The following is a 22,228-nucleotide window of genomic DNA, read 5'->3' on the forward strand; positions in this document are numbered from 1 at the left end:
ACAGCTAAGTTGATTAAGGTATGATTCTTATTTTATTGGAAAGCCCCTGCAAGTATAAAGTCATCAGAACAGGCTCCTAATTTGAGGCCCTACTGGTAACAGTACTTCCTCTTCTTTCTGTCTGATAATTTTGTTTCTAACCTAGTTAAAACCTGCAGCAGCTGAAGTCCAGGGCTTTAACTAAGGTTCAGAGCTCTAACTGACCAAATGTGGACCATGACCTTACCAGCTGCACTGTGTAAGAAACAATGCTCACCATGGTTACGGTTAGCTGGAGAAAGTGAGAGCAATGCAATGCCATTTTAAATAACTTTTTATTAGTAATGCATAAACAAGAAATTGCATTTCAGTACCACATGACATGAAAACAAGCAGAAGACAATTATATTGCCTTTCTCTGTTAAGAGCTGATGCCCTGGCTGTACCTGAAGCCGCACAGACAGTACATGCACAGTGACAGCACAGAAGCAGGAGCACTCCAAAGGGGAAGGGTTTGTGCTTTAGGCTTGTTAATATCCAAAAAGTGCATCTTCTGTTTGGGATTTTCTTTTTTTTTTCTTTATTAAAGAAGAGGGTTGGGGAGGGGGAACCAGCTTTAACAGAAACATAGCTCAAGTGCACTCTCATTGTATCTTCATTCTGCTTTCTAATTCACAGGTAATGCAACCACCAGCCCCTTCAGCAGAAATGAGCCCATCTTAAATGTCTTAAGTCAAAGCTGGGCCTCAGTCTCTATCTGCCCCTTCAGCTGGGCCATGAGGATGTCACCTCTCTATACATACACACATCACCTTAACTGGAGCTTATTTCCACCAAACTCTGGAAGCCAAATTTCTGCAGAAGTTGTATCAACTTGTACCCACATCCTTTAATTCTAGATTTAGCAGCTCCTGAAATCCAGTTGTTGGATTGTTCAATTCCACACGCCATGTTTGGCCTGCAGCCAGAGCATTGCTAGATCCCACTATTAAACACTGGCCTGACTGGTTTTAAAATCACAGGGAGGACCTGTATGCTTCATGTAAACACTTCATCTGCAAAGGAGGCACCAAGAAAGTTGGTGGATATATACTGGATGCTCATTTTTTTTGCACTTGCAGGGTTTTAAAAATCAAATTGGTTACTAATCAAACAGGTCTTTTCCAGCTGTGTCAGCACATTAAGTAGCCTGGAATGGCAAAAGACTATGGCTTTCTCTAGAACTGTGCTACAAAAGCATGTCTTGATGACCTTTGCAGACTGCAGTGGCTTTTGTCATGATTTCAGGACACAAAGCCCAGCCTGCCTGCATGCCTGACTCTGCCAGGCACTGCCACTGCTCTGCCAGGCACTGCCACTGCAAGACAGCCAGACTGGAGGAAAAATGGGTAAGTAGAAAGAATTGCAGTTCAATGCAAATGATCAAGTAACACCACCACCACATAAAATTTGCTGCATCTATTTGGTAACTATTTAGCCCCATCTCCTGATTATGCCGTGACATTCCAACCATGGGCAAATTCATTCATAAATCTTTTCCTGTCGAAGTGGTGTGAAATTGCAGCTATCTGGAACTTGGTGCAACTAGAAGTGGCATTAATTGCTTTTTAAGTACCAAAAGCCAATAGAAGTTTGCAGCATGGGATCCTGTGAGCTGAGCATTCATCTCTTTATCAGCAGCTCTCGATATTCTTTATACGGTTGTAATCACTTTGTAGTCCCCAGTGTTGCAGCGAGGGCCCGGGGGCTCACAGCTTGCGTCGGGTAAGCTGAACAAGCTCTGGGTTTTTTCAATGTCGAGCAGAGAAGGCAGGGAAGGCCACAGGCTCCCTCTGCTGCTGGAGCCTGTGGGTGCCACTCAGCACCCGCCCCGGTACATGGGAGCTGTCGCCAGCTCTCCCAGTGGGAGGGGACTGCCGCACTGGACTCGATGAAGCTGCCACGAGAACACTGCTCATGAACTTAGCCTAATGCATCAGGAAATGTCTTTGTGTAGCATGACAGCCTGAGCTAATGCTAATGCACCTCTCTGGCTGTTTTCCTACCAAGAAATTCTGCTGAACAGTAATTTCAGGTATGCGCAACACAGTAGTAAAAATCAGACAGCAACAACAAAACAGATCTTTATAGCTGGAATCAATACTCATAAACTTTCTCAGATTGGCCTTAAGCTACACACATACAAAACAAGAAGAAATAAACCAAAGCAGCTCCAATTTTCATTAACATGGAAATACTATAAAATGTTATGGTGACATTACCATAATCTGTTTGCTGTAGCACCAGAGCGTACAGGCGCAGCACCTTTCCCTCATGCCACTGTGCTGTCACTGTTTCACAGGTGACAGTGAGCTCATAAGAAAGACATTCCTAAAAGATGTAGAGAGCTGCTGGATGAGGTAAAGCATGAAGGTAGCAAATCCGATGCCTAAAGCTGGAGCTTAGTTTTTTAATCCATACAGCATGCAGCCAGTAACTAACCATGGAAGCTGATGCTGAACTTGCCTGGGGAAAAAGAGGAGCTTGAAAGAACAATGTAATAGCGGTGATAAAAATGTTCTCTCCACTTCTCATTTGAAAACTAAAAACAGTGATTCAAAAACCTCTCCAAAAAAATACCAGCATTTCTCTCCCAAAGATGAGGGAGCTCTCCCAAAGCCTGTATGACATGCAGGAGAAGTGCACCTCAGCTTACAGAGCATCCATGTTGGAAGCAGCGACATGTTGGTAACGGAGGGAGTTGGCTGGAAATGATCACTACGCGCTCATCACATTGCTGGGGTTACACAAGCAGTTTTATTGCTATTCTAGGAGTACTTTGACATGTTTCCATCCCTTCATGCAGCCCAACCACTGTTCAGCTGTGATTAAGTAATTTTCATTAACAATTCTTTGCCAAAAGAAGCATATGGCTGCTCTTACAAAACTAGAAAAGCATGAAAAAGAGACAGAACCTTTAAATCAGCTTCCACCTGAATAATTAACACAGACAAGGGTTATAATGGAAAGGCTTCTTTTTTTCTTTTTTGCCAGGTAACATGCCTCCCTGTATAAAGAAAGTAATGGGGAAGGGGGAAAAAACAACAAACCCCAAAAGCACTATTGTCACCAGAACATTTGAAAGGTCAGGTTCGAGAGCTGCAGCAAAGGCCTGGTTGCTTCCTCCATCGTCATGGTGAGGCAGAGCTGGTTTGGAATTCTCCACAATTAGGTTCACGTACAAACCAACAAGACTGATGCTGCCACTGGCATTTTTAACTCCTCAGGTCTCCTATGATGAATTTCATCTCACCTTGGGCATATTAATAAAGCTAAAAAAATAATCAAAATACTTTAAAATGTCATGGAAAGGAGCTCACTGTACTAGTCTGCATTCCTTTCAGCAGTAATTCACTCTAAAATGCCTATGGAGTGCAAACTGTATTAGGGGGCCGAAAGCATTAATGCTAACAAAGATAGTAGCAAACACATATAAATAAGACTCATTTCCATTTTAAAACATCATGGGAAAGTCAATTCCCATTGCATGATCGATGGAGACTTCCTAAATATTAATAAATATAATACACATATTTACAAGCTTCTGATTTCATCCTCAGACGCTGATGGGAAGTTCAGCCCATAACCAGGACATGCTGGGCAGCACTGCAGGGAACGCAGGCAAAAGGCTGCAGTGGATTTGGGAAGCTAGTGCAAGCAATGAGATGGAAAGCTAAAAATAGCCCACTCCACAGAGAGCCAGGCAACGGAGCTCCTTCAGGCTCTGCGTGACAACCCAACCCGCTGCTGCTGCTTTGTGGAATGAAATGCCAGGATAATGTGGAGCAGCTGTGGCAGAGAGGAAGGGATGGCGGGGAAGGAGGGAGGCAGCCCTCTGAACCACGTTCTCTGGTGCTTGCCCCAAAGTGTCAGCAGCCTGAAGGGTTTTTTTCCAGGGGAAAAGGGAGGTATCCATGTCCTGCCTCAGGGCTGCTCTGCATGAGCAACGTGGAGCACTTTGTCCAGCCACTGCATCATTTGCGTCGTGCCCTGCCAAGTGCAATAGAGCTCTGCCCAAGCCAAGGGCTGCTGGGCAATCCAGGTGGGCAAAGCCAGACCCTGAGGCTCGGGCTGCTTCCCCAGACACTGCTGAGGCAGGGCTGCCCTGAGAGACTCCTCTCCCTTCGCACATGCAGGATTTACTTAGTCCTTGATCAGGCCGCTCTGCAGTGTCCTACATCCCTCTCAAAGGGGAAAATAAATGTGCTGGCTGCCCTGCAGCTTGGGGGCTTCAGCCTGCCCAGGAAGAGCACTGCAAGCAGAGGACTGAGTGATTGTAATGTGTGGCTGGGGCACTGCCAGGAGAAAATGGTAAGAACAACAGGGAGATGGAAAGTGAGATTTCATGCATTTCTTTCAGTCTAGTTTTCCTGATGTACTGTGCAGCAAACACATGGCCTGGTTTTGGCACAGAAACAAGAAAAAGTGCTGATGTGACTGAGATCAGGCAACCCTTCCAACAACAGCAAACCTTTCGAATCAATCTGCCTGTACTCCTCACCTCCTGCAATCCTACATCCTCATCTCATGCCAGTACTCCAGGTGCTTTAACATGCAAGACACGTTTCTAGAGGTACCCCAGGGGCCATGACACAGGTCAGCTCTGAGGGAGACTTAGCCTTGATCCTTGCTTTTCCTGTTTGCATTGCTTCAGAAAAAATTAAAAACATTCTTTTAATAAGCCCTGCATATACAAAAAATCTTAATTTCCAAGGGGGCATTTAAAGAAAAATAAGGATGGATGAGTCCCTGGGAGGGTGTTAGAAGACAATTGCATGTGCCTTTCAAATCAACTTAAAAGATATGAGTGGCTGCTCCGAAGGCTGCTATGTAACATGCAAATACACTTTCAAGGGGAAGCTTTGTTCCCCTGGGCAGCAGAAGGCAGCTGGCAGTAGAACTAAAGCCCAGCCACCCCACAACCTCCACACCATTCCTCACCAGGGCTGGTGGGGCAATCTGCCTTCTCTGGGGCTTTTCAATGCATGAGAATTGGACAGGAGAGTCTGTTCTGATTAATACATCTTTAAACTCATGTTATGGAAATCCAGACCCAGCTATTTTGGAGCAGTTCTGAGGTATCTCTCATTAATTCAAAGAATAGAAATGTTAATAAATAGATCTGAAACTTTTCTGCTATGTCATTCTATGATACACTGCTTTATAGATATTAAATATGCCTCAGGGTATTAAAAATTTTATGAAAAAGTTACAGTAGTTGATTTTCAAGTATTAATAACTTGGCTACGTTAGCTTGTTTTTAAATACCAAAATGATCTGGCCCAAAATTATTGACTAAACTCTGGCTATGCCCAAATTTTAAAAAATGTATTTTGAATATAAAAAAAGTGCAAAAAAGCATGAGAAGTCAGTTAATGTAACATCGTTGGAACTTCTAAATGACTAGTCTAGCACTCTTTAATGAATTAAAGAGGGAAAAATAATGAAAAAAGATTAAAGGAAAAAAAAAAAAAAGAGATTGCTCCCAATCTGAGACAGCACTGTCCCAAATTTCAGCAGAACATGAATTTTTACAGCCAAGTTATAAACCCCAGAAAAAATGGGGTTATCAGTGGATATGATGTCTGACATAACTATAGCAGTATTTGTGTGCTCCATTATAATACAAATGTACACCTTACCCACCACTTTCTGAGTAACCACGAGAGCAATTTACAGGTATTCAGTTAAAATTAGAAGCCTCCCTTATTTTCCATCCTCCCCATAAACTGTACAACTCTGTCTACTACTAAAATTCACTACTACTAGTAGTCATCATCATACATTCAAGATAGAAAGTAAACTACTAAAACCTGCTCAGGAGACACTTAGAAGTACACTAAGGCTTGAAACGTGCAGCAGGTCAGGGGAATGGCAAACCACATGGGTAAGTAGCTTCATCACAGATTTTGCTGTAGGACACAGACATTGGAGAGTCCTGTGCTGAACCCTGATCTCAGCACAACCAAAGCAGTTCAAAGAAAGATGGTTTTGACCACAGTTGCTCACACGGGGTGTCTGGTGTGTGATATGACCCTCTGCTGTTTCGACCAGGACATGAGCATGACAAGGGTGGCAATGCCAATATGACTTACTGTTCGCTACTGTGTTAACACTGACACTTCGCTAGATTTGGTTCTCCATGAAAACTACGTTTTCAGCCCATCTCCTGAAAAATGATTTAAAGCATGGTTAAAAAAAGACTGAAAGCAAGAAAAGGCTTTCTAGTTTCAACACGCACGTACAAAAGAGGCAGCAATTTCAAACTCGGGATTTTCTTCCAGTATGAACAGCTGACCCGTTGCGCGTTGCTCTGCACGGATCTAAACCGCGCGCTCTGGGAACTGCTGGAGCAGGGAATCCCGAGATCTAATGCCAACCCCAGCCAGTCCAGAGAAACTAAGCACATTAAGGACAATCCAGTTCCAGTGGCCTTGCTCATGGATGATGACCTCATGAAGACAAAAGCAAAGGAAAAGGCACGCAGCTCAGATCTCGTTGATAGTCCTTTCAGAGGGGCAGTACTCGGATGTTCCTGGCGAGGACATGTAGAAGGACTGTGTTTTCCTTTTTAACCTCGCTCGCTTGTTGGCCAGAGACAGGCTGCGCCGGCTGGAGTTGATGATTTCTGAAATGAACTTCTTGCAGTCCACACACACCTCCATCGTGCTCCAGTCCTCCATTAATTCTTTGGGAAATTCTTCCTGTGACTTATCCACAGATTTGGACCTTGAAGTCAACCTAAAAGGCAAAAGATCAGGACCTGTCACATTATTTAGCAGCATCAGCAGTGGGTTCTAAGGAAACAACAATCAGAACCATCTTGATTCAAATCTTCCTTTCTCCTGTCCCAAAAATGACACCAGGAGACAAGATACCAGAGAGGACAGCTTCTGCCTGGTGCAGCAAGATTGCAGGGTCACTAAATGAGGGCATGTAGAACATTTTTTGACAATATTGACATACTGTCAAAACCAATCTTAGCAATATCTATAAATAGATTATGTGTTTGGCTATTTTGACACAGCATCACAGCACTACTGATTTATTCAAAGGGATTATATTACATATATATAAATAATATACATAATATACTGGAGATCACCTCAAAAAAGGAGGATTTCTTTTACATTTAATTTCTCAGATTAGCTTTGACAGCCACCTGTGCATAAATTGTATAATAGTAGATAATTTGATAATGTCAAAGTGAAAAAAAAATGTTGAAAATTAGAATTAGAAAAATTAGGGAGGAAAAAAAGATAAATCTGTGCAGACTTCATTGAATTCCCACCCAGTGAGTGACTGTAGTCTGTGAGATTTATCTCTGGAGAGCCTATCCTCACCAGAAAAAGATAGACAGGTTTAAGAGACACTGTGAGTATTGCTGTTTCTGTAAATCAAAGCAATGAGTGGAAGAGATGGATTTTCAGGCTCCAGAAAAGTTGCTACAAGCTTTAGAAACAGTAACAACAAAACAGTAGACAGTAATTACTGAGGGGTAACTCAGGAGGAAACTTTTAGGAAACATTTCCGATAGACACACATGAGCTAGGGCTGTTTCCCACCTGGACATGCTCCGCAGGGATCGGTGGTGACTAGTAGAGGGTTTCTCTGGCCTCATAAAGCTTTCTCCTTTTTGCAAGGTCGAAGGTCCAAGGGAGAAGATGGGGAGACTGGAATATGGCTTTGATGGCAACCGCATCTGTTGAGAATAGCAGAAAGAACATGCAGTATCATCACAGAGATAACAGCTTTTTAAAAAGAGTCTAACCATAACTTTATTTACTTACTTTTTTGCAACACTGTGAGCATACAGGCCTGTGTAAAAAAGCAAGAACATGAATAATTTTCTTGGGCAAAAGAATAAGAGATAAATGTTTTCAGGAGTTAGAATCCTCCTCCCTCCCCCTTAAACAAGAACTTATATTTTTAAAGCTTCTTCAATAAATTCAATCAGAACATGAAGCCAAAAGCAAGGAGAAACGTTAACCAAGAACTGCAATTACATTTTTTTAAAAAAGGAGAAACAAAAAAAGAAGCTGTTTTTCCCCTAAATAAACCTTTGTTGACACAATCAAACAGTGATTCCATAGATCTCACTGTTCCACTTAAAATTTTTCATTTTGCCTGCAAATGACTCTCCCACCAATACTCCAAAAATAATCCAAAAATTAAATTGCCTTGAAATGTTTTCCTCAACAACAGAGATTATGGAATTGTTAATTGGAGAGCCTGAATACATTCTATTTCACTCTCCCTAAAACCTAGTGTTTCTCTCATTTAGCCTAGAGATTCAGTCCAAGGAAGCAATTCAGTCACTTAGGAAATAATTGGTTTTGCTCTTTTTTTTTTTCTTTTTTTAACATCAACTGTTACAGAAATAAAAACAATCAACTGCATGCAGTGAAAACATTTGGCTGTTTCTCATGTATAAATCTGTATTTTTCACTCTATTATGAACAAATATCATAAATTTACCAGATAGTACAGATTATACCAGATTATACAGATAGTATAAATTTACCTTTTACAGAACTGGCAAGTGTAAGACCAGGTAAAGAAAGAAAACCTTCTTGTTCGACAGCAAAAGCAGAGCTAAAAAAGAACAGAGGAGTCCACAATGTTAAGCACAAAAATTACTTCATCTATCAGTTGCCATCAGCAAGCCCACAATGCTGTGCTACATCCAGTTCTGGTGTCCATGCTTCTCCTGAGATGATATCGAAAAGAATGGTCCAGAATAGTATTTTCATATATTTACAAATACTTTTAACTTTTTAAATAAAAATTAAATATTTGCCGGGTAATTATGAACTTATTTTTACTCTTCCTCACTGGTGTTTATATCATTTCTATACAAAAAAAGCAATAGGAAAGTAAGAGTAACAGCAGTAAGGAAGAGTAACTGCTACAACTGAAGAACAGAAGAACAAATAGGCATGAATTCAGCCATGAATAAATGTAGGCTGGAAATTGTTCCTAACCACCTAGGTCAGGTTCTGGGACAAAGTTTTTGCCTGTGATAACATCTGATGATTTGTCTGAAATCCTACATTCTTGGAAATTAAGAGGAGGTGCAAGAGCTATTATAACAGTCTTATTTGAGGATAACCTGCTTTATAGTGGGATAATAAAGCCCATCTATTCAGTTTATTCAGAGGAGGTAGGGACCACAGCTTAAGAACATTTCCAGGAAGGAAAAGCATTGAACAATATGACAAGTTTTGCAGCCAAACAAAAGATGGCATACTGAGATCCAAAGAGATAGGTCAGGCTAGATAAATTTCATTAGAAATAAAGGTGAATAATTTTAATAGTGGGTTAATTAAAGCATCAGCTCACTTGGAAATTTTATAAAAGCTCATTACTAAGTTTTATATATCATGACAATACACAACAGTTGAATCTAATGAATGACATTTAAGATTCTTTTTCCTCTGCCTTAAATGTATTCAATCTTTAAACAAACCTGCATAACAGACAAAAGTAGGCCTGTAGGTAAAATACACTGTGAAGTTAAAATACACCTGTCAGAGGTGGTCAAGAAGTACAAGTACAAGGATACTGCTTCTTCCTGGTAAATACCAATTCCCAACCTGCTGTTCACAGAGAAAAATGTGTTCATTCATGTGTTCTGTAAACTGCCCTTTGGTGTCACATGGTGTCTGACTCCTCTGAAGGCTTTCATTCCCTCTTTGCTTGATACTGAGGTTTCATAAGAAAAACCTGTTGTAATTTCCTACTGCTAGCTGTAATTCCATTTTCTGGGAGAGAAATGCTGAGCAGTACTGCAGAAGGCATGGGGACAGAAAGCACTTTAATCAATAAAGTGTAAAACACACACATACACTCTGGTAATCACAAATGCTACTGCATTTTTATATACAATCGAAACTAATAAGGTATTTCCATGAAAAGTTGTCATGTTTTTGCACATAATCCAAGGAAGCTGACCCATATGTTATACATTTAGGGGAAGCTTGGTGGATATTCCTTCTTTTTCTCCAATACAGGGTAAGAAACAAATACATAAGCAGCTGGGCTCCCTCAGTAAGCTTTGGAGCCTCCTCAGGCGCAGCCCTACCTTTCCTTTCTTGAGGGCAGTGTAGACATCTTTATACTGCTGGTACTTTTCCAGCTCTGCCTTCACCAGCACCTGGCGGATGTGCATGACTTCCTCCACCGTCAGAGCCAGACATTCCACTGGGTAGCAGAACTCCTCCTGGAAGCCAAAAACCCCATATTATTTCCAAGCCAAGTGGCTTCTTCCAGACTTCAACCTAGACAACCAGCCACCTAGTTAGTAACTTCAGAAACAGAGGGTTTCTCCCCTCATACTGGAATAGCACTGGCTCATTCATGGGCATCACATGAGTTTCAAACCATCAGAGACTGCATAATGTGATCTGAATGATCTGTTGTTCAGCCTTCACAACAATGACTGTTTTCTTCATCTTTCTTCCTCAACCACTTGACCCTTCTCTCCATGTGTCTTTTATTACAAAGATTTGTTTCAAACCAATCAAGCCTCACGTTTAGAATTTGAAAGGGAATAGGGAATTTGGTAGATGTTATTACTATTAAGCATATTGTTTGAAAACACGCAATTTCTCTGAGACTTTGTGGTGCCCAGAGTAGCCAAGGAAAGTTGTTAGTAGCCCATTCTAGCAGAAAGTTTTGTTCAGTGGTACCGCATCCTGGTGCTTACAGGAATTCAGGCAGAAATGTTCTCCTTTCTGCCCTTGGAAAGCAACAGCAGCAATTTAAGCTTTACAGAATAATCTTCAAATAGAAAGCAGGAGAACTGGTTACCCTGTGTTGTATTATTAACAGCAGAGACTGAAACACAGACTAGTGACACAACGTCTCACTTATAAAATTTTCCATCAGCATTTAGGAGAATATTGAGTAGAGAGCTCCTGAACTTGGTACCAGAGAATAAAAAGCCCCAACCCAATTTGTAATCCAGCCCTGTAGTTGATTATACATTTCCAACAGAAAGACAGACACCTCTGTGGGAACTCCCATGGCTTTATGCTTAGTGAACCTTTTCCAGCAGCCCAGAGGGGCTACTGTGCGGTAATGACAATGACATGTGATGCTCTTTGAATAAATGAAGGAAATTTCTCCTGCAAATACAAAGACTTGGCTGACACTTTGGAGATCTTGTTTACAAATTGAAGTGATGAATCGGATTAGAAGTGAAATGCTCCGTTCCCATATACTCAGAGGTCTGTTCTGTCTTTCCATTAGATTAAAAAGCAAATCTTTCTACGTTGCAGACCTGGCAAACATTAGCATTTAGGAACCACCACATTTTTAAAAACTGTTGTCTTACCTATCTAGAAAGGGAACACAAAGAAACTTCACTCTGTTTAAGGTACCCCACAAAAGACTAGAATTAACTTTGTTAGATGTGCCAGCTAAACCTTTGGGGTACAGAATCACTAGTTTTCGGGAAAGAACAAATTCCATCAAAAGCTGCTGCAATTTTCTCTGAGGTGTAAAACTGCCCAGCCAAAACAAAATAACTTATGTTCCTAATGAGCAACTTTACAGCTGACCAACCAGCAGCTCTCAGTGTTGCACTGTGGGTTCTTCCCATAGCAACTGCCTCACTACAGAGAAAGCAGGGTTGAAGGCTGGGGCGAGATGGGAGAGGAAGTGAGTGGGAAAGCGGGATGCACACAATGCCAGTGAAACCCTCCACTCTGCATCGTGGGAGACTGAGAGAGGCTGTCCAAGCTGAATGAGGCTGACTGAATGCTTGTAATCAAGCAGAGCTTAAGTCCTTTAGAAATACGTTTCTTACTTGAAGCTCTTCCTTCCCCCTCATGAACGCCCATTCCTTTAATTTACAGAGCGATGATGTCAGGGAATATTGCTCCTTTGAAGAAAGTCTGCAGATCTGCTATAGGTGTAGAGCAGGTGCTAGGGGAATAGGGTGGGCCTGTGGCTGTACCAATCCAACATGATTATCACTAAAGCAAATAGAAATAGCTACCAGGCAACAGGGGAAACATAGAAAATGTTCACATGTTTAAATGCTAATGTTTTAATTCCAGAGGTTACACAAGGACAACAAAATGTTAATGCAACATTAAATGAAAGATAAATATTATGCTGGTTTCAGAAAATGGCTTGATTTTCTTTTTTTCCCTTTTTGGAATAGAAGTAAGTGCACAAGAAAATCTTTTATTTCAACACTAGCTCTAAGGCATTGAAATTAATTAAAATTGCGCTAAGCACTGACTAAACTTCATTAAACAATGATTCTTTGGAGTTATTGCTCAAACTGCCAGCAATAATCTGCACCTAAATTAGGCAGCTCCACGTGAGAGAACTTCAGCTCTCTGCAACACTTGCATACAGCAGAACATACTGAAGAAAAAATGTGGTTCAAAGGGTCTAGATTTTCTTGAGTTGTACTCAATACTCCTTTTAATATTAAATACAAGTCACTATTCTTGTTTTTAAAGGGGAATGAACCTTACTTTATAAAAAAATATTTTGAACTTGAAGCTTCCATGATCCTCATTAGAACTGGCTTAATACTTTGTGCAATTCTCTTACATATACCATGATATCTTCAGGTGTATATATGTAATATTTCTTTTTTATCTCTGGAAAAGCAGGTAGTAAGAATTACATATCCATAATATGAAATAAAGTGCTCTGTAGGTAATTGTCAGCACAGAGACACCTAGAAGGTCCTTATGACTAACATACTTTTACACTAATGTACTCCTTGTAAAACGTCTCACTAAAGGATGTCACTAGGTATTCAAATGAGCTTAACTAGTAAAATGCAATATGAATAAGTGCCAGATTGGCCTCTACATCCTGCAATTCACTGTTAGTCAAGCACTCTAAGCTCTTGTTGCTTTTGCACGCTAGAGGTTTCTAAGAAGTCAGCCAGATATCTCAACTCTAAACTCTCGTGCAATAGGTTTCACACTTTCACTCACTGGTTGGGACAAGAAAGAGAAAGGAAAAAAATGAATTATTCATGTTCAGTTCTACATAGGGTTAAATTAATTAGTTTTTCTTTTCACTGGATTTGCCTTCCCTGGTACATAGCTGTAAGTTATTCTGCAAGTTCTGATACATAAGTGTGCTGAGGACCAAAACAATACGTAGGTTTTCAAGTAAAACAGATTGCAAATGCCCTTCCATTCTACACAGCGTATCTTGATAGAAACATAAAACCTGATTTTTTTTTTCATAATAGTCCAAGGATTACAATAGACTTGTGGGAATTTTGCTGCAGGATCTTCATGTGCTGTGACTTTTAAGGTATGTCCCATTGATAATCTTGTGATGTTGCATTTTTAGTTTGCTGTCCTTTCAGAACTGATTTCTTTTCCCCGTGAGGTGATTGAAGACACACAGATATCCTACACACATTGAAATCAATGTCAATCAGGTGCAATGTCCCAGCCTAAGCTTTAATTCTTGCCACAGCTTAGGAAGTGCTCCCCTAGGAGGGAACATGCTGGTGAAGGTGATTTCCAAAGCCAGCAAAAAAGGCAAACCTTTGCGGGTTTCCACCTGCTGGCAAAAGCTCTCTCACAGAGATAGTACATAGCCCCTGCCACCCCACACATGGCTGCTTCAACGGGATGAGAGCTGAGCAGAGAAGCTGTTTGCATAGTTGAAAAAAGTGGTCTGAAAGTCATCCTTGGAAATAAACTGGTTATCCTAGGAACCTGAACAATAGATACGAAGCAGAGAAGCGAATGTTGTGTATCAATGAAATCATTAGCTTTGGTCCTCTGGGACATGAAAAAAATAACGAGGAGAATAATAATAATAATTAAAAAAGCACACAACTACAAAGGCACCCATATGTACATCTCAGGACATTGGCTTTATCTCACTGACGAAGCACCAGGTCAGCTCACTACAGCAAGCACACCACCAGGGCGGACCCCCCTAAAAGTCACTGAGTTGCTCTGCCTTTCCATGTAGCACTGGTAAGGTGACATAGCAAAAGGACTGTGTTTGGCATTTTTCCGAGTTTGTTCCCCCTCGCCACCTATTTAGGTCTAACTCCCTCTGTCTGATGAGATGCCAGTTCACAAAACCATCGTTAGTATGCAAGACAGACCAGCTTCTTGCTAATCCTGCTAAGAGACCGTAGGAAACTCCTGCCTGTTTTCACTGGCTTTCAGGGCTATTTATTGACGAGGTCTCTTTCACCTTGGAGAGAAACTGCGGTCACAGGAGCAGGTGATAAGATATGAAACTCCATCAATCCTGGAGGAAGGGACGAAGAAGTGTGAAGTCAAATAAAAAGTAAATAAAGATCTGCACTTATTGAGAAGCATTTGCTCTGGGAACAGCGACGTTACCTACACAGCATCTGGCGCAGTCGCTGAGAGAAGCTGGCATCCCTCCAGGGAGGGAGAGGCTTGCAGCAAGCCAAAGCGTGGGGCTGGGCCAGTGCCAGCATATCAGAAATCATCTAGGAATACTAAAAAAAAAAGTAATGTGGGAGTTCTCTGTCACACCCTAGAGGGCACTATTGTCAAGCTAAAGAATTAGCTCTCAAGGAGTCAAATAAAATAGGTTCTTATTTAACAGAACATAATTTCACTACCGAATTTCTTTTGCTTTCTCACCTCATAGCCAAAAACTAGGCTAGGTGAAAGTTTTCTAAAGATTTAAAAAAACCCAACAACAACAACAAGCACAAAAGAAACCAGTAAAACATTTCCAATACATTCCTTCATTAGCCTGGTTTTTCTAATGGCTTTTTTCCTCTCTTTTCCTTGAGTATTTTTAAGGGGAAGTGGAATAGTTAAATTATTTTTTCTGCAATTGGTTTATTTTGTATATGAATTTCTAGGCATATGTCAGTGAACTGACTGACAGAGGGAATATACACATGTGGACAAAAAGGTCTTCGTCGATCTCAAGAACAGTGTTGACCTATTTAAAATAACAGCTTCATACATAAGATTTTAAAGTCGCATGATCCTCTTAAAAACATACGAGATCAAGATTACGATGCAGCATATTTAGATACAAGTGTATGGAGCCAATGCCTCAGTGTAACATGTAATGCTTTCTCCCTTCCCCCCTTTACACAATATGTCTGTGAATGTCTCAGGGCCTGTTAGGAAATAAAGCTTGTGCTTCCACATACAGTGAGTGCGGCAGGTGGTGACAGGGCAACCCATTTTATGTGACAGTGTCTTCAAATGCATGCTGAAGGAACCCTCCAGCTCAGTTCTGGTGCAGTATGTTTTGCTCCACGTTCACTTTGGCAGGAGAAGTCTACCTGTGTTGTGTGTTTATCAACATGCTACTACCTGACCTTCACCTGGAATGAGAAACTACATTCTACTTGGAAAGTTATAAAAAACAAAATCCAGACGACCCTCTGAAAACACAAGGAGGAAACATGTTGTGAGAATATTTGGAGATTATTTTCTTGTTACTGTTCAACCTGATAATCTAATAGATTTGGATCCTTGCCACCACCTCTTGGGCCAACAAAAACACTCTTCAAAGCTTATTAATATAACTGCACTACAAGATGGGGCAAGTGAATACTCCCTTCCTTTCAAACCTAGGATGTGTTTATCGATTTCTCTATTCACCAGCACCTCATGGGGCATACTTTGAAACCCTGCTGGTAGGAAAAGAGAGGAGGAACATATCCTGCATGAAATAACAAAGCACTAACCAGTATGTCAGCATAAACAAACCAGGATTTCATACCCTTTGCTGTTTGTACTCCGTTGGAAAACAGCTCTCAATTAAAACTAATTGATAAAATCTACTGTACTTTCTTTTCAGGCAGCCATACAGATGTTTGCCTCAGTAACTTCAACAAAGCAACAGACAAACATTGATTTGGATTACTGAAAGAGCTTTCACATGTATAAACATTACAACACGAGTTCTTAAGGTGGGAAGAAAAGAAACCATTCCATTCATTCAGCCATTAACTAAAATATTTCCAACAACAAAATTCTCTCAAATCCCAAAATAGACCCACAGCTTTGGAATTTTCTCTATTCACATGGAAAATCAGTAAGGTGGAGTTCATCTGTTTTGGTAACATTCTGAAATAAAATCAAGCCATATGGCTTTATCCAGAGTCTTAATCAAAGTGCAAATGTTTTCTAAGGCACCTGTCCAGGATTTTGGATAAATATGCTAGGGAGACAGAGTTCAAATTTTGATTTCAAAAGGTCTTCAGTGGCCAAGGGCTTTTTCTGAATGGAGGACTTTTATTTAGTCAAGTTCTAATCACACTGAAGCCAAGTTTTAATTTTCATCATACTCTTAGCATTCCTCTTTTTCTCTCTCCTACCACCCACTCCACTTACAAGTGATCTGGAGCTCTGTTTTGAAGGTGGTAAGAACTGTCTCACATTGGTTGGCGTTTCCTTTTCAATGGAGTGTCGTCTCTGAGGCGGCTGCCGTCTCTCAGGCTGTGGTGTGGATGATATGGGCAAGAACTTTGGAGGCACTAAAGATTCAACCAGTATGAAATAATTAGTTCTTGTAAGACAAGACTGTTGGAGTAACATTGCTCACTACTTGAACCAGCCACTGATTTGCTAGAGTTACCACTAGTGGTGGCTGAAGTTATACAACCATACTCAGAGCATCTTCAAGACAAGTATCACACTCATCACATTTTCCAGATTGAGAGGACAAGAATACACATAAAACTAGCATCTATAGGCATGCTGCTGTCCAGCTACCATCTTATATAAATTCAGTGTTTCAGGGTATTGGCTTATACTACTTATCTCACCATCATGCACAGAAAATACATGCACAGATTCCACATTTCACTACAAAACCTTTCCACTGAAACTGAACACTTTGGAACAAATTAAAAATATTGTAACACAGTGTAAGGCAATAATAACTGTGCCTGAAAAAGAGAACAGATCCTCCTCTCTTCCCAGTTAAGTACTTACAAGAAATACTGGTGATTGATATGTATCTTTCAAGCAAATATGCTCACTGCCATGGTGGTAGAGATGGAGGAAACATTTGTCTTAGGCTAGAATGTGTTTCTGCAGTACCAAATTCTTCTATGATATGAGAATAGCTAAACTACCCCCATTCGCTCGTGACTTTCTCTACAGTTCCACATGAAATTCAAGTATGAAACCACCTTCTGTTTCACAAAGCTATCCATGTTTAGTGGAGGCTACTGCATTCCAATCATCAATCACATTTGACCTATTGAGTAGGTTCTAGGGTTTAGATTTAGAGATTTATTGCTTTAATACCACTCAGCTTCAGCTTTCTATAACAGTTTCAGACAAAGTTCATAGAACATAAGATACCAGAAGTGTGTGAAAGGAGCCACTGGGCTCTCTCATTAAAACTCACTCTTTCTGCTGCTGGTGCCTTCTTGAGAGGGGTCTTCTACTTGTGAGGGGGAGATGCTGCTGCTACTTGCTGATTTGTGCACTGATTCCTCCTGTGTGGCAAGAGAAAAAGAAACAGAATTCCTCAGGGGTATTTTTTTCTTCCTTTGCTGCTTGCTACTCCACAGAAATCACAAGCTATTAAAGGTATTTTGCACCATTCAATCACTCAAAGTCCTAGAAATTCGGAGAAAAACAGACTTTACACAGCACTGAGTAAATGGAATTTACAATGCTTGATTTTTTTAGAAACTGGAATAAATGGCACATGGTTGGACACCAGTGTATTTAACTCTCACTTGAAAGAACAAGATCAGAAAAGAGTATAAACAACCTAGAAGCAGCCTAGAAATTTATATACAAAATAAAACAATTGCAGGGAGAATGGAAACCAGGGGTATGTTAAATTTGACATATCATCCTACTTAGAGAACAGGTATTCCTGGTTTGTACTTTCAAATTATTTTTTCTGTGCTCAAACACATGCACTGAAAATGTTATTTTTTTGAGAACGGAATCTTGTGTAGGAAGTACTGCTAAATCTTTTAATGAAATTCTTCATATCTATACAGCAAGTAATGACTATTATGATAGACTGTCTGACATTTTACATGGGAAGCTGGATCAACCCAACACTTGGGACTGTGCATTTCTCCAGAGAGGACTATACAATTAGAATTTGACACGTACTGACAAAGCTGCAGCTTTAGAGGCATCACCTTAAAACATCTGAGTTTGTTACTGACATACTTTTTGTTCAGGTAGTGGAATCTTCATTAGGAAGACACCATTTTTACATCTGTATCAAACAATTACCATTAGATTGCTACTTCTCTTAGCCACACAAACAAAATGGCTCTTCTTGCTTCCCCTCAGAAACTGTGATTCTAGTGGTGATGAAGAAAAAAGCAAGGACTGAAAGCATGAATGGTTTGTACAATATTCATTCTGGCCAGCAAATGGGCATAGGGCTGTATCAGACCCTCCCTTTCACCTCTGGCTGGCAAGACTGTGAGTGTTGGGGCGTTGTCTGCATAACAACAGAGCTGAGAGAGGAACAAAGGGATGCAGGGGGAAGAAAATGCATCTGCATCATAGCTCATTTGGAGGTCCACAGCTCAGCAGTGCAGATATTTGCAGCCTGTAATTTAGGGCAGAACACAGTCATAATTCAACTCCCAGTGAGTAACCCTAAACAGGTTAAGCCCATTTCAAATTGCAGGCAAAGGGGTGGCCGAGTCATTTAGATGCAATCAGGACAAGACATACACTTTTCTGTGTCACATACAAAGTAAAAGTCAGGAAAGAAGTAAGACATTTTGACAGAACAACCTTCACTATCTTTGAATGTTCTATGTCCAACCTCCCTTGACAGCTCAGAAAATTTCACCTAATTCACTTCAGTTTGTTTATTTGCACTGCTTCTGCACTACTGTTTCTGAGCCCCAACCAGCATTCTGCTGAGCACCTTAATAGTATTAATTGCTTCATCAGCTACTTTCGCTGGCTGAAACCAGTAGAGCATCTGTTCTTTGTGACAGCTAGATGTGGCTGATTTATGTTCAATTTATCTTTTGCTGTATGTTTCAGAGCTTATTCTATATGATTTTGCTTGTCTACACAGTATTTCCTAATCAATAGTAACAGTCAGACATGGTTTTTTTCCATCCTACAAGAATCAGTTCACATTTCCCTTTACAGAATTTTCTTTCACTGACTTCTGCTCATTTTCTGTGTGAAATACCATGCTGCATTACGTTCAGGATGCACGGAGCTACAAGCTGGGAAGCTCTGAGATCCAACTCTCATTGACAGTTCTTAATATTCCTGCTTCCTGCCCAGCTTCATTCATATTGACAAAACCACATATAGACTCTATTGTAATTTTAAAGACTGCCTTGAGAAATCAGAATGCAAATCTCTTCTGCTTTCAGAATAGATGCACCAAACTATGCACTCACAGAAGTCACCCATAGGATAATCCCTAATACAAAGAGAGTCAACCTTTCACAGATCAAGAAAGTAGACAAGGAGATACATTTCTCCCCACATAAATTTCTTCCCAACCTTCTATCTTTCAGCTTAGATGCCTCTGTAGGAGCCCTGTCAGGAAAACCCTCCTTCCCCATTTAGAAGAGAGAAAGACAGTCAGGGAAGACTGCCTTCCCCAGGCTAAAATTGTCTCTTTGAATAAGCCCTGCCTACATGTGTTTTCCAGACAGCTTAACTTTCAGAAAGGTCCAAGCTCAATTAATAATACTACTGGTGCAGAAGACAAAGCTCATTCTTGAGAATGTAATGTTGGTACTTCTTGAGGATCATATACAATGCAGCTTTTAACCTAGAGAGCTTTTTTTTTCATGCTTTTTTAAATCTTTAACTCTCCATTTGAGAGAGGATGGATTCAAAGCTGTTTCTCCACCTAAGTGGTATTTGTTTGAACCTGTCTGTCCCACATTTGTTGCGTGTTACTTCCCAAGCCTATAAAGCAAAGTAATGCACTGACATTTGCACTGAACTGTGACCCCTCTGGCACAGCTGATTCTCTTTATTTAACAGCTGGTACAGGGAGGCTGGCCTAATTTCTGAGGCCTTTAGTGACAGACCCTGCACGGGTGCCAGAAGGGTGCAACACATTTGCCAGCATTCCCAAAAGCATAATTGCTACATACACATGGTGGACAGATACTGTGTATTTAGAAAAACAAGTAAATACTGGGCTTAAGAAGAAATACAACATTTAACCTTTTTAAAGAATATTCTTTGGTTTTAAGTCAGATCCAATATTTTCTAAGTTCTGCGGGCTGACAAAGCAGTCATGGAAAACTCACATTATCATCTGCAAAGTAACTACTTAACTGATCAGCTCAGCAAATTGAGGAATAAGACTCAATTCTGACCAATTGAGAAGCAAGTTGCATCCTGATTTTTTACCTCTGAATCTGAGCTGTCAAGTTCAGCCAATGTGGGAGCCTTAAGGAGTCTCTTGCGCTGCACGGTCACTTGCGTGGCCCCATTCTGCTTTCCTTGTGGTCCCAGGCCACCGTTTGCTACAGAGGCATCCAATAATTTTCTTCCAGCCTCTGGCGTAGATACATCTATCAAAAGAAGAAGAACAATTGGTGTTTGGACATAATTTTTATTTTGCCTTCTCAAATCTTACTTTCAAGGCAATACACATAAAAGGAAAAGAAAAAAATACGGTGATCATTATATGTGTGCAATTATTTTAGTTTAGCAATACATTACTACAGGCAGTGGCTTGTGGTACAAAAGCAATATGCAAGAATGAAAGCAGTGGAAAAGCAACAGTGCAGAATACTGAAAACCAACCTCAGACTAATACCAATCAAAAATACTGTATTAAACCCAACAATATTATTCCTTCATCTTACAGTCTATAATTAACAGGTATCATAAGAGTGCACAACTGTATCTGGACAAGTGGGTTTCCAGTGAATCTGAAAACAATCTGCCACACCAAAACTAGGAGGTTTAGTATGCAGTAAACCTAGTTTTTCCTGTGAGGACAGAATTACACTGTATTCTGTAGTATACAGAAAAGGAATGAAAATGAGCTAAATAACTAGCATTCACTAAAAATATGCACAATTCTTAGGTTTGCATGGTTATTTGTATTTAAAAAGTCTGTGACACCAAATCTTCATGTAACACAAGGAACATGAGGCTTCAGCTCTTTTTTCATCTACAAGGATATAACTCCACTTAATAAATTACTTGGGATTTCTGCCAGTGTGCAATGAAGGTGCATCTACTAGGATAACATCAGCACTGGGTCTGCTGCACTTAGACTAGCTTAGCTTAGACATCAAGATAATGACCTAGGCTTTGATATTTTAGGAGAGCTTAGAGTTTGGTCTAATAAATCAGTTTTATCCCTGTAAAAGTACAAAGTGCAGTATACCAATCTGCAGAAAATTATGTCAGAGGGAGAAGGAAGAGAAGCTTTTAATCTCCTATTTGCATGTATGCCTAAGAATCTAGTCTTCCTACAACCCTGTTTTTATACCCATGTAATTATAGGACTCCATCCCTAGTCTTGTAATAACAAAGTACCTCCAGGTACTTGAAGGCTAGGATAATGACGAGTTATTATGCCCATTTTTTCACATGGTGAAAAGAGGCACAGGTCAAATGACTCTTAACTTAGGTTACTGAGAGGACTATGACAGAGAAATGATAGCACTCAGATATTCCCAGTGGCAACAACAAAAGTACTCACACATCACTTGGAGCTACTTTGTTGCCCTGGTATAGACAGACATGGTCTCTGCTGCTACAACACAGTTTGCATTGATGAAAGCCGTTTTTGCACTGGGTAAGTTAAAACTACACAGTCCAGACTAAGTCTCAGCTGCAGTAATAGGTCTGTTTTACAACATTTTCACCAGAGTAGCTATTGAAAAGGAGTAAGATGATGAATGAGTTAAATCAATATACATTTTTAAAAATTAATTAGATTATTGTTAAATGCCATTACACTGAGCTAGAAAGGACAGGGGATGTATTATAGTTCCTCCATAAATCATACCTTCAACTGGGCGTGTAAGAAAGGGTGATTATTTGGACTATTAAAGTCATGGTGAGATTCCAAGCCAATGAATCTGTGTACTACAGTGTTATTACTGCCTTCAGGTCCTCCCTACAAAGAGTTGCAAAGACTTAGACACTTTAGCCCTTAGTTCCTATCTTCAAAGGCTTTATTAATGGGTGTCCTCACTAGCACTATGGCTTATAGGTTATGTTTTTTTTTCCCTCCCAGATTTCTGCGAGTACAGCATGGG

The 22,228-nt window shown here is 40.4% G+C and overlaps 1 protein-coding gene across 1 annotated transcript in view; it reads right to left on the reverse strand.

The window, feature by feature from the left end:
* Positions 1 to 6,506: 6,506 nt before the first annotated feature.
* Positions 6,507 to 22,228, reverse strand: part of SPIRE1 (spire-type actin nucleation factor 1) — a 127,308-nt gene continuing 111,586 nt past the window's right edge. Inside the window, exons 12-19 of the mRNA XM_010006941.1 lie at positions 20,358 to 20,521; positions 17,386 to 17,476; positions 16,362 to 16,504; positions 10,103 to 10,240; positions 8,543 to 8,613; positions 7,809 to 7,836; positions 7,584 to 7,720; positions 6,507 to 6,759 (exon numbers count right to left, since the gene is read on the reverse strand). Of these exons, the coding sequence (XP_010005243.1) occupies positions 6,507 to 6,759; positions 7,584 to 7,720; positions 7,809 to 7,836; positions 8,543 to 8,613; positions 10,103 to 10,240; positions 16,362 to 16,504; positions 17,386 to 17,476; positions 20,358 to 20,521 (1,025 nt within the window). The remainder of the gene's footprint in view (positions 6,760 to 7,583; positions 7,721 to 7,808; positions 7,837 to 8,542; positions 8,614 to 10,102; positions 10,241 to 16,361; positions 16,505 to 17,385; positions 17,477 to 20,357; positions 20,522 to 22,228) is intronic.

This window comes from Chaetura pelagica, unplaced genomic scaffold (genome assembly GCF_000747805.2).
Source record: "Chaetura pelagica isolate M959 unplaced genomic scaffold, ChaPel_1.0 scaffold109, whole genome shotgun sequence".
Lineage (NCBI taxonomy): Eukaryota > Metazoa > Chordata > Aves > Apodiformes > Apodidae > Chaetura > Chaetura pelagica.